Source organism: Argiope bruennichi, chromosome 7, assembly GCF_947563725.1.
Source record: "Argiope bruennichi chromosome 7, qqArgBrue1.1, whole genome shotgun sequence".
In the NCBI taxonomy this organism is placed as follows: Eukaryota; Metazoa; Arthropoda; class Arachnida; order Araneae; family Araneidae; genus Argiope; species Argiope bruennichi.
In genome coordinates, this window is record NC_079157.1 from 93,379,922 (window position 1) to 93,397,322 (window position 17,401).

The following is a 17,401-nucleotide window of genomic DNA, read 5'->3' on the forward strand; positions in this document are numbered from 1 at the left end:
TAATTATATATTGTACATATACAACCATCAACACACCAATTTAGGTGACATTATAGTAATTGGATGTAGATATGATCATTATTCTAGATAATAATTAAAGTTCAAAATAAATGATGAAACCTTGTACAATGCTGACATTGTTCTTCCAGTTTTGAGGTGAATTATGTATTACTACTAGTAATTATATTTTACACTTATTTAAAAAATATTCCAAGATAAGCAGTTGAACAATATTTTTTTGCAATTGTTCCTTAATAAAATTAAAAAGATAATTTATCATAAGTTTATAAAATAACTAGAAGAAATTTTCTAAGATATAAATGAGAAGTTTTCTAGTAAGCTTAAACCTATCACAGAACATTCACATCTTACCATTATGTATATTAGAGTTCACTTACATCAGAACTTTCAAAGAATCTTATAAAAAATCTACATCTTATATATATTTTTTGTTTTCAATTTATAGTTTTCCGATTTTAATATAGTCGAAATTAATCTCACAAAAATTTCATATTGTTAAAAAATTTAAAGAAAGAAAAATTTAAAGTCTTAAAAAACTTTTATTAACATTCCATTTATAAAAAAATCATATTTTAAACAACAAATGCATAAACAAATCTCCAAAAAATGCAAAAGAAATGCTTTTAAAATATGAAATTCACATAATATTTTACAGAAATTGCTTTTTAAAAGCAAAAGAGAATATTTCTTTGGTCCAAGCAAAACAAAAAACTACAGTTTTTCTCAAACTTTTTTTCATTCACAATTATATATATCCTAATCATGATAATGGAAAACATCTTAACCTGAATTTTAAATACTGAACAAAGATAGGGAGAACTGTTCAGTTTTATTAATAAATTATTCTTACAATTTTTGGAATATATTTAAATTATTGTAAAGAAATTCCATATTTTAACAATATGAAATCTAACAAATATAAAATTTTACAATAAAAAAAATTTGAAAAATGTAAAAAATATAGACAATTTAAGTAGTAATGCAAATAATTAAGTTTGAGAAAAATTGCATACCTCACGCAGCAATTTTACATATAGTAGTGTAAATCAACACTTCCAATATTTCAAGATACAATAAGTTTTTGATAAGTATGTATATTAAATAAGCAACAGAACAAATTATTATAATAAAACAGACAATCACATAATACAATTTTGGTATTAAAAAGGTTCTTTTAATGGAGAACTAAAATCTTAGTTGCTTTATGATAATAGAAATATTTCATTTTGATAAATTACATTTCACAAAAAAAAAAAAAAAAAAAAAAAGAAACTGGAAGATTTGTTTATTGACTCCTAGGTACCACACAATTTGATCAGTAGTAGAAGAAGCTATAAATGTACTATATTAAATAACAGATTCATTTAACTGTGCATCTAGCATTACATTCATTTGCTGAATAAATATTAACACATATAACACTGCTTAAATTTACATATTTTGGATTATTATCGAATTATTTTTAGGCAAGTTACATTGCTAACCATTATACTGCAAACTCTTAATGGAAATAACTTAATATTTAAGTTATATTAAAGTTGAATTTGACAAATTTTGAAAACATAACCTAAAAGCCCTCATAACTTGTTTGCATGCATAGTATTCCCCTCCCTCTCCTTTTGCTAATAAGAAAGTCACAATTTTACCATAAATACATTAAAAATATATGTGGTACTAATTGTTTATTATAATTAGTTTTTATTTAGATTTATATACTCATTTTAGAAATGCTGTACATTGGCAAATAAAATTTGGCTATTTCTAACAACATGCAAGAATCCCAAACAATTATTTTTATCAATAACCAGCCAATTTTTTTTGGTTTCTATATTTCAAGAATTTTGCATTTTCTCTTTTTGTTTGATGAACAAGTAAAATAATGAAGAAAAGTAAAAATACATATTGAATTATACATTTTTTTTTAAATCACTGGTACTTAAAGCAAAGTGTAAAATACATATACAATAAGAAAAGCTCCTTCCAGCAATAAATTATACAGAAGATTTCATATCAGGCAACAGATACTAAAGGCACATGTTGTAGATGAAATTGGACAGAAATTATAAATAAGAATACAGGCAAATGACAGAACAATTTTTAATCATATAAGTTTGTTTTGACTGAAATTAGGATGTAAATTGTCCTAAAAAAATCACTTTTCAATATTTGATTTTTAGGTGGGATAATGAAAGCAATGGAAAAATCTACAAAGATCTTTCTCTCTAAATATTTTTTTACACGATTTCAGCATTCACTTATATCTAGATTGGAAAATCTTTTATCCTAATTTTATGAATTCAAAGATGCAAATTAAATTCACAGAGCAAATCACAACATTTAGTTGCACATTATGCAGTGATGTTTGTGTCTAATATAAAAATCCTTATCTAGTTATATACCGAGTGAATAAAATTTTTATAGATCTTAAAATTTAAAAAAAGTTTTACCATGGCAGTGTCTATCATAAATTAGTATCACAAAATGCATTGAATTCTCACTACATTTCACAATCTCACAATCACAAAATTCACAATTCAATTTATATTCAATATTGTAATTTATTTTTGTTATGGTTTTATCATGACAATTATGCTATGATGCACCATTATTAATTTTCTTCCTCAAATATAATGAGATAGTGAATCATGGATAAGGGCAGTTTAAATGTTATAGGTACCAGTCATGAAGAGTGCCAGGAAGACATTATTTTTGCATTTTATGTTTCAAAAACTATTAGTCAATAACTGAGAAGGGAGGCTGCTTAGTAAATAAATATTAATTGCAAGTGCTATTTATCCTTGATATGCCCACCCACTACTTTCAAAAGCAAAGAGGTGAAGGAATGATGATTTTTTTTTATTTTCTTTTTTACGTATTTTCTAAACATGGGAAAAAAAAAAAAAGACAGAGGAAGAGAGATTAATTCTTATAGAAATTTTTTTATATTTTTTCCCCTTTCAACGATAACAAAATTATAGACATTTTTCCATTGTATGTTTTTGAGCAATGATTGTCAAGATACAATGAGCACACACACTTATGGAATATTTAACTATTTGAATATTCTAAAAATTATTATGAACTTTTAATGTTAATCACTCAAGTTTAACAGCAAAATGAGCAGTTTATAGTTTGAGAGCATTTATTTAATTTTGATGATACTATTTAAATAAAAGCAAATAATTTCTATAATCACAATTTATAAATATCAGATGAATAACAACGCATTTCCAAAATGACCGAAAGTGATAATTTCTATTAATATAAAATGAAAGAAGGTAAAAAGCCCAATTTGAAAAACATGAAATAAATAAAAATGCTATCAGTTCATCTTAAAAATAGAATAGAATAAAAGAATTTTTTTTTTGAAAAAAAATATTAATAGTAAAATCTAGAACATGATAATCATCATAAAATAGAGCCATAACAATAATGTAAATAAATAAACTTTGACGAAAATAATTAAAATAATTAACCGGGAATGATTTGAATATAGTCTATGGAATAATCTATAAGCTATTTGCATTTCAAATACAAAAACAAGCAATAAATTAGTAATAAAATAAGTGCTCTATCGCTTTGAAGGTGCACTCCCCTTGCAAATTTTACTCGTCATTTCAGCCTGAAAAGAATTCACAAATTCAAAGTTAATAATTAAAATAAAAATAAAATTACAAAAATAAACTTTAAATTAACCAGCATTAATATTTAGAAAATTACTTACTAATGGTTCTAGTTCCTTTTGACTAACCAAATCAAACTCTGTCACAAAATAGTAAAAATGCTTGTAACACATATTCACATGCGCTTCCTGAAAAAGTGCATATTATATAATATATTGCTCAATGCAGTTTTCAGAATAAGCTTAATTTTGCTGATTCTAGCTTTAAGTTTCATTAATATATATATATATATGTAATGATATCTCAATCTGTTTAAATCGTAATTAATTTCCTAATTTGTCTTTTAATTTAGCCTATATTAACTTTATTCTAAAATATTCTCTTATTTCCTGATTCAATTCCCACTTTTTATTTAATTTATCCTACATGCACTCTAGAAAACTGATGGTCTCAGCATTTTCCATTGCTCTGAGTTCAGGAATAAAAAATTCTAATGCTTATAACATTCTTTTAAAGATACCTAAATTTCCTTTTCCTAAGACTACACATATCAAAGAAATCCCTATCAAAATCTCATAGTAAAATGATCAAAGGGAAAAATTTCTGACTCTTCTGTTGCAATGTAGACTAGCATACTTCTTACTACTTATCTTTAGTACATAAATTGTGCCTTTAATGGTAAAATAAATTAAAGTTTTAAAATTTTAAAAGTTTCATCTATTTAGCCGTGCAACTGCTAAAATATGCTTACACACACACACACACACACACATAAAATATTTTTTTTTATCCCATTCCACTTTTTCTATTTAATTAATGCAACAGGAAACTCTATAAAAAGGCTTTCATCAGCAGCTCCCACACTCCGAGTGAAGGGATAAAAAATTGCTGACCTAAACAAATTCCTCTAAAAATTATTTTCTCTCTCTTATGTTTCTTCTGCTCTTGTGCCATACTGTACGTATTTTGTCTGCACCTCTTGTACATAAATCATGCCTCCCAGGACGAAATAAAATGGTTAAAAATTCAAAGTGTCTTCCCTATCTTTGGCCATGATTCTGCTTCAAAAATTATGGTTATATATCTATATATATGTGTCCAAAATTACAGAGAAAAAAAAACTATTACATTATTCATACTAATATTTTTACAAAAGATGATAGAGGAAAAAAAATTACATACAGAATCAACAGAAACTGATATTTATGGAAGTATAAAAGTGTAATGCAAAATTTGTTCATTCATATTTCTAAACTATTATTGTTCATGAATTTGACAATCATCAGTGATAGTAATGGTACATTCAAGGGATCTAGCCAAAATGTTTAAAAATGATCATATACTAGGAATGATGGATTTTGATATTAATAAATCAATTCAAAAATTATTTGCTAGAGAATTGCCTCCATAAATCACAACAACCTTTGAAAAAAATATATCATTACAAACTATTCTGCAAAGACTTGGAAAGTTAATCAATGAGCTTTTCTTTAAAATCTTTTCAATATCCAATTCATCCCTGATTTGTCATTCATATTATTCTTGGAGAGCCAAAATGTTTTCTTTTTATGAAATAATCAAATATCAGTCCAACAAGTATAATCAAAAGAGAACTGGAAATACAACATTATTCAGTAAAGAGCATGCCGCAAGATATTTCAATAAAATTATTCAATTCTATATTAAAACATTTGTCTTTTTTCTTATGTTTTATGTTTCTGATATATTTGGTATTCTCTAAGTACAATTTTCTAACAAATTAATTATTTTTCTAACATATATTATATCTAAATTTTTCAGAATACCATTTGAACTCTAATCTTGGGCATGTATATTCTTTGAAATTATGCACTGTACTTGAAAGCTATTGTCAAAAATTTTACAAAGAAATTCTAAAATAATTTAAAATTTAAAAATATTTTTTTGATTTATACTTACAGCTCCTATAAGAACTAATCGTTCAAAATGATGAATATAAACATGGACAAACACTCTGAATAACCTTGTCAAAATTTTTTTACAAGTTGGAAGGAAGACTTTAGGAAATGGAACATCTGTAAACAATATACATAAATTAATTTTTTATCGTTTAATATATAAAATAGAAAAAGAAAATTTATATTTTAAATTCAATTTTTCATATAAAACATATTTTTTCCAGATGTTACCTGATTTATTTTTTAATTATCAAATATCAAAATGGGCATTCAGTTCTCAAAACAGTTGATCAATGTCCTTATGTTTCAATTTTAACAGCATGCAAATCGATTTGCTATAAATACCTTAAGTATAGATAAGGTATAAGTAGACATTATTGCATAGATAAGGCTTCAAAGAGGATCAAAGATAAGTTAATAAAGATCATATCCCTAAGAACTGAATTAATGAAAATGTAAATGCAAATCTTAAAGTTAAACTGTAAAAGATCTTTTTAATGCAGTTAATTTACAAAGCAAATGTTTATACTTATGTAAAGTATACCTAAACTGTTTACATCAACAATTTATTGATCATAACAATATTAGCTACATTTGGCAACCAGCTTATTTGCAGAAAATGTTGGCTGTATTTAATTTCAATTTAATCTCTCTTATATAAATTAATCACGATTTCTTTCAACAAAGTATTTTTAAGCATTAAATTGTGATAGACATTAAAGCTATGTTTTTTTAAAAATGTAAAATTTGTTATGTATGTTGTTATGGACATTCCAAAAGGAGTCAAGTTACACTGCACTTAAAAACTTAAATGTTGGATAATCTATTTAAATTTACAAATAGTCATTTGCAATGTAATTTCACTTTCTGGTACTTCATATAGATTACACAGAAAATAAACAGAATCTATCTCCCTTAGTTTCAATAATGAAAGAAATTTTACAAAATTCTAATGAAACAAAATGTATTGTTAAAATATTTTCAAAAAGCTAAAATTTAGGAAAAATATATATGGCTAATAAATCGATATTAATAAAAAAATAATTTTTTATTTCTAAAAAAGAAAAAATTTAATTTTGTGCAATACAATACTTGAGAGTTACCACATAAAAACATCAATATTTCATTTAGTTTTTAATTAATTAAAATTTGAAAAGAAAAAAAAACACTGCTTTAAAGTGTATATTCCCTGTCACTAAGCCTTTTGCCTCATACTACATTCCCTTTAATTATCATTACAAAAATTATAAAACAGAAAAGCTTTCAATCTATGATGGCAGAGCACTTTCACCAATAAATTAACTAACTGACCCTTCAATTTATATACTAATTTATCAAATTAATCAATACATATTTTAAAATCATATAAAAATACATTTTATTGATAGGTCACAAGAGAAAAACAGAGTGCAAAGGCAATTTGCAAATTTGAAAAGAAATGAATGCTTTTTTCTAAATTTTAATAGCTAATCTTATATCAAAATGTCGATATTGATTAACAAAAATTATATTAAAAGCCATCTTTTAACCAAAATTAAAGAGTTATGTATTACATAAGATTATAAAGAAATAATACTGATGCATCACATTTTTATAATCAATATAAAGCTTAGATAACAATTATCTCTACAAATGCATGAAATCATCTAGTGTTCTCTAATACATATTTTTAATAAATCCATAGTTCTAAACTTTGGCTATTTAACTCAATAGTGAATTTAGAAATTATTATCCAATATGAAAACATTTGAACTTTGATTGAGGTCTTTTTTAAAATTTTAGATGGTCACCTTTATAATTTTGATCATTTTATCAAAATGATTACAGATTAATGCACATTCATGTTATAATAAGTTTGTTATGAAATTTATTGAATGTTATAAAAGGTTGTTAAAACAGTCTCACTAACCAACTTTCACAGGAAATATATCTTCATTATTTATTTGAGACTCAATCCAGTCCATTAATAATGATACATATTTAGGAGCTGGCAAAGCTGTTGGCTTTTTGTATTCATTATTATCTGCCCACCTATATTCATATCTGAAAAATGACAGAGAATTAATATTAGACTCCCATGAAAACTACATAAAAAATAAAATAATGAATAAAAAACATATTTCCTTACTTAGGTCCTCCAGACATGGTGGGACATGTTTCTTCAGTACAATAATCAGTTACAGTCCCATATATAAGGTTGATTCGATTAAAAAAATCAACCACTAAAATAAAGAAAATAAAATATGTTACACATTTTATTATTTTTTTTAAAAACTGTTTCATTTTAATACCATATACTGGTAAATTTATGGAAAAAAATAAAGCCATTATATTTTAACTTATAGACCTAAAGCACTTTTTGAAAAAAAAAAAAAAAAAAAAGCAGCACCTTTGGCAGAAGTTAGGAGAGGTATTTAGACAAGACAACTTGAAAAATAGAAAGAATTTCTGGTTCCCATGGAGGATATTCCTAGCCATATTTTTCTTTACAGAAGATTTAAAAAATTTGATACTTTTTAGTTTGAAAGGCATTAATAATAAATCATCAGCTGTTTATTTACTTTTGCAAAACGACTGTAATAAAAGACAAATAAGGTAATTAGACATCCTTTATTTTCCCTGTTTTTCCTCAAATTTTAATCAAAGTCCTGCATTGTTATGAATTTTATTTGTAAGTAAATAGCTAATAAAAATGACCAAATTTAACTTTCTGAATGTTAGATATAAAATGTTAATTTTTAAATTTCAAGTTTTTACTATATATTATATACATAAATTAGCTGCCTTTGTGATCCATTTCCATACAGTATTAATAATATTAATTTTAAATGCCAACTAATCTTATATATGAAAAGAATTATTTTAAATTATACTTTCACAAACAAAAATTAATAGCAAATTAAACTGGTAAAATCACTGATGAGTCTGAAAGTTCTGTCAAAATTTTATTTTGAGATATTTCTCGGAGGGGGGGTGGAAGTGGGATATTGCTAATGTACATATAAATCACGAGCTTTTATATGAAATAATAATAATAAAAAATAAAAATCAGAACATTGATTAAGACAGTTTGAGTTTGTCCTTTATCTTTTATAATGATTCTAAATATATGAAAATATAACAATCAGATGTCTTGGACTATTAGTCAAAACAAATATGATTTTGACTAATTTTTAAAAAAAAATTTGGATAATATTGTTTGGATGGAAAAATTAATTTCCATTTTCTTTTTTTTTAAGCATTAGCCTCTGAAGAATTATGTTTTTCAACTTTTTTTTTTAAGGAATATGATCATCCTAATATGATCAATATGGCTAAATTAGTTTAAAAAATAGCAAATAAATAAAACAAAATTGGCTATAATATAATTTTTCCTGTTCGGAAGCATCTGCAACTCAAACTAATGAAATTATATTCCATATGCAAATAGTACAAAGCATAAAGAAGTAAATTATAGAAAATCTATATTTGGTAACAACAAAAGAACTTGACATTTTAGTTCAGGTGGGATATGTCAGCATTTTTGTTTGTTTGATTGCAGTTTTCACTTATTTTCATATCTATTTAAATAGGTAAAAATTCAAAAGAAAAGAATAATTATCAAAATTTAATTAAATTACTTCTAAAACAACAACTTTCCAATTTTCTCTACAAATAAAATATGGTCTGATATTTATAACAAAGTTAGATATACTACTCTAAAGAAAAAGATAATGTAAAAAATACTAGTACACAAATGTTGACATACAATAAAGTACATCATTTTATTATAGTACAAATTAATCTCGATAAAAAAATAGGCAAAATTTAAAACTAAATATAGGGAATATTAAGAAGAAAGATAAATGAAAATTATATATCACTTACTTAGAATATTATATTAACAATATTAAAAAGAATTCATATAGGGACAATATATTAAAATATTAACCTAAAATTATTTTATCCTCTTTACATTAATATAACTTTTCAGGGGTGTAAGTTTTCATTAAATAATTTATTATTTCCTTTTTGACATTTGTTTAACAGTTATTGATAAATGAAATATATGTTTCCTGATATGCAATTAAAACAACAAATGATGGTATATTTTTATATTATATTTTCTTATACATAAATGGAGTTCATTTTCACAAATGAAAAAAAAATATTGATTTAATAATTAAAAATTTTTTTTATTTGGTTCCTCAAAAATGCAAATTATTGCAAGTCAAAATTATATTCCTAATTATATATACACTTGTTTTGTAAAATTCATAAAATTAAAGAAATAAAAATAATTCTGTATTTTTATTTAAAAAAATATTAATGCTTTCACTGATAATTCACTGATGTTTAAAGCTAAAATGTTGTAATTTCCCTTGTTCCCAGAGAGGAAGATTTTTCATTCATCAGTATCAATGGAGAGAATTTCCTTATATATTTAATTGGGCTAGAAGATTAAAAAACATATAGAAGAATAATTTTTCATTATATAGTACAAACAATGTACTTCATTATTATATATATAACAACTTTGTCATTCCAAGAGCATAAAAAAAATGTAAAAATAGCCAATTCAGTTTTTGCATTTTCTACAAAGGCTTATGATTCCAGAAACTTGAAACAATCCAGTATGATGAATGTGCAACAGAATTCTTTCCATCCCCTTCTCCAGCATGTAGGTATTCAAAAATACATATCAAACACAAATTTTTCACAGGAAATCATATATGCTTATTCTTTTATTATCTATGTATGTATGGGAACATATGCTTTATACATGTTCTCAAGTGAGAGACAAACCAATAATCATATTATTAAAAGTTGAAATTGAAATTTAACAGATGTTGTTTAAAAGATTTAGAAAAAAAAGTCCCAAGATCAAAACCAATATTTATATTTCTTCTACAGAATTATACCTAACTTCCATAAAAAAAATATTAGCAAATGAAAAAAGGCCACCATATTATATTTCAAAATTGCAATGGCAAGTACCCGAGAATTCTAATATCATTACATAATTAATATCATCTTATAAAATTCTTTTTCAGCTTATTATTCATTATAAAATATTTTTATAGAGATATGGGTAGTTCTGAATTATTTGGTGAAATAAAAATGAAAGCTTTCAAAATTTCAAAATTATAAAAACCAAATCAATAGTCAAAAATATATTTATGCAAAACTGGCATTAGATCTTGGCATACAATTTTTTCATAAGATGAATGAAATTATACAAGAATAAATTACATTCACAGAGATTTATGACTCAAGCATTTTTAAAGTTTTCATAACTTTTTATGAATAAGAAAATTAATTAAAAAAAATATAAATATTAAAACTAAGTTATAAAAATGTTTAAAAAAATACAAATATGCTTTTATTTTTGACTATATCTATGTCTCCACAACTGATTATTAGAATAAATGATAATTTTGCAAGACAGTTCTTTCACCTTATTTCCTAAAGTTCTTTCATCATATTTCCTATCATGTGACTTTATAGTTCTTCCTTTCAGAACTCTGAATGTAGTCAAAGATTAAATTCTAGAGCATGGATTAAAGCTGTATTAAATAAAGGTTTTATTTTTTGGAAAAGAATTTTCACAGAATAAGTTTAACATGAGAGCACATTTTAAAAAGTTTATTTAATATGTTAAGAACTAACATTTTTTAGATTATCTACATCCATTAATGGATACATTGATTAACAAAATATGAAGACATATAACAAAACCACCATAAAGATTGATGCTAAAAACCACGAAATATTCTCATTACACACTACTTCTTAAAAATATATATACTCCAAGTAAGCAAGGTAATAAGAATGAAAAATTAAATAAAGGTATACTGAATTCTTTAATGCCTGAAATTTCATAAAGGGTAAAAACCTTCAATATAACTTGTAATTAAGATGTATATGTAATGTTTGACATATTGCACTTAAGAGAGAGTTTAGCACTTCAGTTTAATTAATTACACATAATTAACTAATTAAAAAATAATTATAAATAACAGAAAGCTAATAATACAGCATAAAAGTTATTTATTTTTATACTCTTACAAAACTAAATAACTTTTTATTTTAAAGAATATAAAGATTTGTTAAATCAATTCAATTCCTAAGTGCTTACAATATGAATGCTTAATAAAATTTTTTATTCATTATAAGCATTTTCTGTTTAAGAAACAACCTACAATGCACAAACACAAGAAGTAAATATATCAAGTTTAAATAGTAAAAATAGAATTATACCATGAACAGCAATCCAGTCATTTAAAGATTCACCAGGAGGCACTTTAACAGCTTCTCTGAGATTAATCCCTGAATTAAGAGAAGCTTGAGCCTGTTTGTGGAGGGAATATCGAAGAGTCCCAGGCTCAAACTTCTTCTTAGGACGAAAAGTCTAAAATATAAATATATATGTATATTAAAAATGTATTGCATTTAAAAATAAACTGTTATTTCTAGTATTTATTCAATTTACAAAATGAGTAAGATATTATATGACATTACATTCTAGACAAAGATAAAATTTCTGTTGGGAAAGAAACTGAAAAGTAAAATAATAAAAGGATAACAAAAGTATATTCTTTTCAATACCAATTATGATAAGTTTGATTGTAGCTGTAAGCAAGCCTAAATGTTGCTAAGAGATACACCTGAATATAAGTCAATCTATGTATAAGCTGAGAATGTGTTTTCTGTTCAAAATTTTATCAAAAATTCAAAATCTTTATATAATGTGAAATAAATATTTAAAGAAATTCTGCAGGTTTTACAGTTGTTGCCAGGTTGGTAAAATATTACCAAGCCCTCTCTATATTGCTAAAATGAGTAGAATATTTTCCAATTAAATGGCTATAAAATAAAATGCTAGATGCCAATGATGACCGTTTTAACTTTGGTAACTACATCTATGTCTTGTATATGATGTCATGTGTAATCTTATATATGATATGTGGTATATGTGCCAGTCTTATTTTCAGTGCCATTTTTTTTTCTGAAGGATAAGTGAGAAGAGAAATTCTTAAGTGATTAGCAGGTTGGGTAAATTATGAAGGGCAAACAATTTTTTCATGTGATATGACAGTGCAAAAGGTGTGGATACCAGTATGCAATCAGACAACTCTAAAATGAAAGGTTCACTGTAATAATTTTTTATTACTTCTGGGACAATTTTCCATTGCCTTTTTTATGTCTGTATTTTTAATCGTTTTCATTTCCAGTTTTATACTGCATGTTATCACATTTTAAATCAGGTTATCTATTAACTTAGCAAAAGATGTTGTTAGATAGACATTCTGTATCTATTTCAATAGTATTGGTGCTGTGCCATGATAAGAAAGTATATGCTTACATATCATTAAATATGATAATAGATGTTAGTTACTAAAATCAATTGCAAAATTTATTGCTGATTGACGCAATAAACATTATAACTCATTCACACATATCTTTTATATTATTTTCCTTTATTTTATATCTTAATAATCTATTTCATATTATGTCAATATTTTTCCTTATGAAGTTTTATGATTTTATTTTGGAATATTACTGATTTTCGTCTTTAAAACTTTTTTATTTAATAATTATCGATGTAATTTGAAAATATATAAAAGAGTTGGAATACTTTTTACATATAATTATATGTTTCTTTTTGTTGATTGAATAACTTAAAATTTTCATAATTAAATTTGTTTTTTATTTGCGTTTGAAATCAGTAAGCTTTTAAGAATTTATTCTAGAATTGTCACTCAAACATCTCTTTCTCTGTTTAACATTCTCAGGAATAATAATTTATGAAAGAGTAATTACCTTGTTACACAGAAATTAAAATTCATTACATTCAGTGAAAACGAGATTGATACACAGAAAAGTAAACTTTAAAATAACATTCAAAATTTAGATCAAAACTTCTTATATTTTTAAAAAAAATGGTACTTATTTAGTACCATAATGTTTTCTACTTTTCTAACAATATAAAATGTTTTTAATCATATCAAATTAATGAAAGTTTCCTTATTTAATATCAAATTTTTAATAGAATTAAGCAAATTTAACAATTAGGATTAAATAAATAAAACTATTAGAAAATAAGTTACAACAATAGATAATTTTGATTTTTTCATTTAAAGATTATTTTTCAAATTATCAAAACATCATTCTCACTCATTCTTTAGCATGAATTATTTTAAAGATTTTTTTTTTGTGTGTGTTTGTGTTTAGAATAAATGCAATTGGTAAATTGAGCAGATCCACTCAGTATGCTCCTTTTTTTTAGTGTGTATGCTGCATGTTTTTCGAATGGATCTTCCCTTACTGGTATTTAAAAAATGGTTCTTTTAGCAAATATTTGAAGTATACAAAATGATTCTATAATATGGCTCGCAGAACAAACAATCATGCTTTGAAAATGCCCATTCTTCATTAAATGGCTTAAAAATGAAACTATTATCCATTAAATGTTTAGCTATAAAAGGATCAGAAAATAAACAATCATGCTTAAAAAACTTAAATGGATTCTTCCAAATTTAAACTAAAAAATATGTAAAAACAAACATACAATGAAATTTAATAAGTTAATAGTTGTCAAAAATTAATACCAATGAATGCTGAAGGAAAATAAATGGAATTTCAATAATTTTTACTTAGTGCAATTAAATCTAAATAGATATTTGACTCCTTCTCTAATGACCATATATAGAATTTGGCGTGCATTGTAAATCTGAACACAAAAGAAGAGTGACGTCTGATTTTCCGTGTCAGTGCTGACACCAATTTGATCGAAAATGATTGGTCTATTTTCTAGGAATATTTTGTGAGTGTGAGCATCTTTTACCTTGAAAATGACCATTCAGAGGTCAGAAATAAGTTTTCAACAGGCCAATTTAGAGATGCACGCCCTTTGTAGTTTCCCTAGTGTGTTAAGGCTATTATATAATAAATTTCAATAACAGGTGATCATATCTGCAGAAAATTCTCACAACAGCATGGCTATGCAGCATTTCTCAATAAATACTCTGCTCGACACAACAAGCTAGCAATAATAAACGATTTTGAAAATGAAGCAATTAATGTTCATTAAAAAACTAACTTTTCATTAAATTTTTTTTTTCTAAAACTTAAAACATAAATTGTAGAAATACAAAGTGCACATTTAGCAATGTTTAATGATACATTGGCTGCAGATAGCCAATGAAAATATACTTATGTTCCTCACAGTTCAGTGGATCTGTATATCAGCTGACCTCCAGCTAATTTAGATTTATAAAAAATACCAAAAACAAGGAAGTATATGATCTTTTAACAATCAGCTCCTGAACACAGTGAAAAATTTACATAAATTTCTGTATTTGGAAAACAATATGCATATGCTTTTTTAAGAAAAAGCCTTTTTTAAAAAAAATTTTCATTTGCAAGCCATTTTGAATTTAAAAGAATTTGAAAAATAGTTAATACGATTACAAAATATTTTACCTTTCTTTAGTTCTTGCATAAAAATTTAAAAAAATTAAACCTTGGCATGTTTTTTAGTTATTAACCATTCATAACCATTTGGAAGAACCACTTTTCAAAAAAAAAAAAAATAGTACTTGTGCAATTAGCACCAGTAAATAATAATAATAATAAAAAAGAATTACCAAAGATGTCATACTTATTACAAACCAATGATTACTTGTAAAAAAATTACCAATGATATCATGCTAGTTCATTATTATGTTTGCCAATGCAGCCGAGTCAAAATTTCACCAATAGTCTACCTTCATATACAAGCACCAAAAGTATATGACTGATATATAGTCATACAAAAAAAAAGTAAGTAAGAAAGAAGAAAAGTAGTTACAATAAAGATTTCATTAAAACTGCATTGCAATGATCTAAATATAAAAATTGCTATATTAAACATGAAAGATAATATAAAAGGAATTTAAGTGAAATTAGATTTTGCTTCCATGTCAAAAGTATATAATAAATGAAAAATAATATACAAGTAAAATTTACAATACTATTGAGGTAAAAAATTAAATACAGAATAATAAATGTTCTTAAGTAAGAAAATAATAAAATAAAATTACTAATTTTAATAGTGCATATACTGTGAATAACTTTCCTCTTCGCAAAAGTCTAATATATAAATTGGAAGCTTACTTCTGAATTATTCATACCAAAGATAAGAAAATAAAGATTGAAAGTAAGAGAAAGTAGTGTTCATTTTTTTTATTCTATTATTTCCAATTCCAATTTTGATATTAAAAATTAATAAACAAAATATTTAAAACTTGATAACTACAAGAATAGACAGAAAAATTTAAGAAAATGAACCCTACACCAGTTCTTGAAACTGAACTTATTAAAGATATCAAGACATAAATGATAAGGGTATAAAGAAATTGATAATTTCTGTCACAATTTGATGACATCAAACAGCAAAAATTATAATAGAATAAAAAATATTAAAAAATGTTTAAAAAAATTAAGTACATTATAGATGAATGTTTTAGAACAAACTCTGCCTTTAATAACAAAATACAATTCAGAATGGGAAAAATATAATTTCAAAATATACATTTTGACCCTGACATGTTTTGTATATCAGTTTTTTTTATACATGTTATATAATCAGTTTACAGGTAAAACTTCCCCAAAATTAATATTTTAGTATTTTTTGTGTATAGTTAGATTTTAAAAAATTCCTTCCTCTTCTATTTTCTAAAAAAACAAATATAAATAAAGAGAAAATATAAATGTGCCAACAATTAAAACTAATTTTCATACCAAAATATTTTTGGTTGTTTAATTTTAAAATATTTTTTTTTCCCATGTTAAAAAAAATATCAGAAAATGCAGTGTCAAGAATACATTTTTGTCAAAACTTAAGCGAAGAAAACAGTAAATATGAAACATTACAAGAAATCAAATTTGAGAAATAACCTAATTTAAATATAATATTATTAATGATAAAGAATATAACGACTAATACTGCAAAGGATGAATAATATCTAAAAATGAGAAAAATAAATGGCATAAAATTGTATCTCCTAAAAATATCCATAATAAATCATAAGATGCAAAAATAATTCAGAACTTTGGTGCACTCAAATTTTTCAAAAAATTCCACATTATAATATTTTTTTCAATATCATATTTCACAATAAATTTTTAACAGACATCTTATAAGCTATTACCTTTTATCAAACAGTGATGCGCACAGAAGGAATCGCATATTCTAATTAAAAGAATAAATATCCTTATTTTATATACTTATAGATTATTAATATTAATAATGTTATATTAAAATCCACATTTGGGAAAAATGTTTAAATAAAGTACGAAATACAATGATTACGAGTATGTATCTTTTGACAAAAAAATATGAATATAAATTAAAAATCATAATTAAATTTCAATACATATTTTCAACAAGTTTTCTTTAAATATGCAGAAATAGAAGAGAAAACTGATATGACAATATTTGAATCAAATCCCTACATACTGCATTCGCAAATCATGAAATAGGAAATTAGGTGTAATATTATATTTCATTTATTAAAAAATTAAAGAGAGAGATAATACACACCTTCCTCTTGTGAAAAAACTCCATGAAATTTGCCATCTTCTAGAGCATATCTTTTTTAAATCAAGGAACTTCCTCTAAATTTTATCATGCGGAAAACACACGCATCCTGTGTTATTTACTCTTCCGTCAAGGACATAACATAACTAATTTCATTCCAACTTCGAAAGCAGACGGATCCTGAAGAGTTAAAGATGAGTTGTTGAGGATAATTTTTCTTTTTGATCTGTAACCAAACGCAGAGAAACGGGTAACAA

General features: G+C 24.5%; 1 protein-coding gene across 1 annotated transcript; it reads right to left on the bottom strand.

Annotated features, from left to right (window-relative positions):
- Positions 1 to 1,271: 1,271 nt before the first annotated feature.
- Positions 1,272 to 17,286, bottom strand: LOC129975143 (MOB kinase activator-like 3). Its single transcript, XM_056088100.1, has 7 exons — positions 17,148 to 17,286; positions 11,822 to 11,972; positions 7,710 to 7,803; positions 7,491 to 7,624; positions 5,583 to 5,698; positions 3,746 to 3,832; positions 1,272 to 3,643 (listed from the first exon to the last, which is right to left on the bottom strand). The coding sequence occupies exons 1-7, from the start codon at positions 17,181 to 17,183 to the stop codon at positions 3,593 to 3,595; spliced, it is 669 nt and encodes a 222-aa protein (XP_055944075.1). The 5' UTR covers positions 17,184 to 17,286; the 3' UTR covers positions 1,272 to 3,592.
- Positions 17,287 to 17,401: the final 115 nt, after the last annotated feature.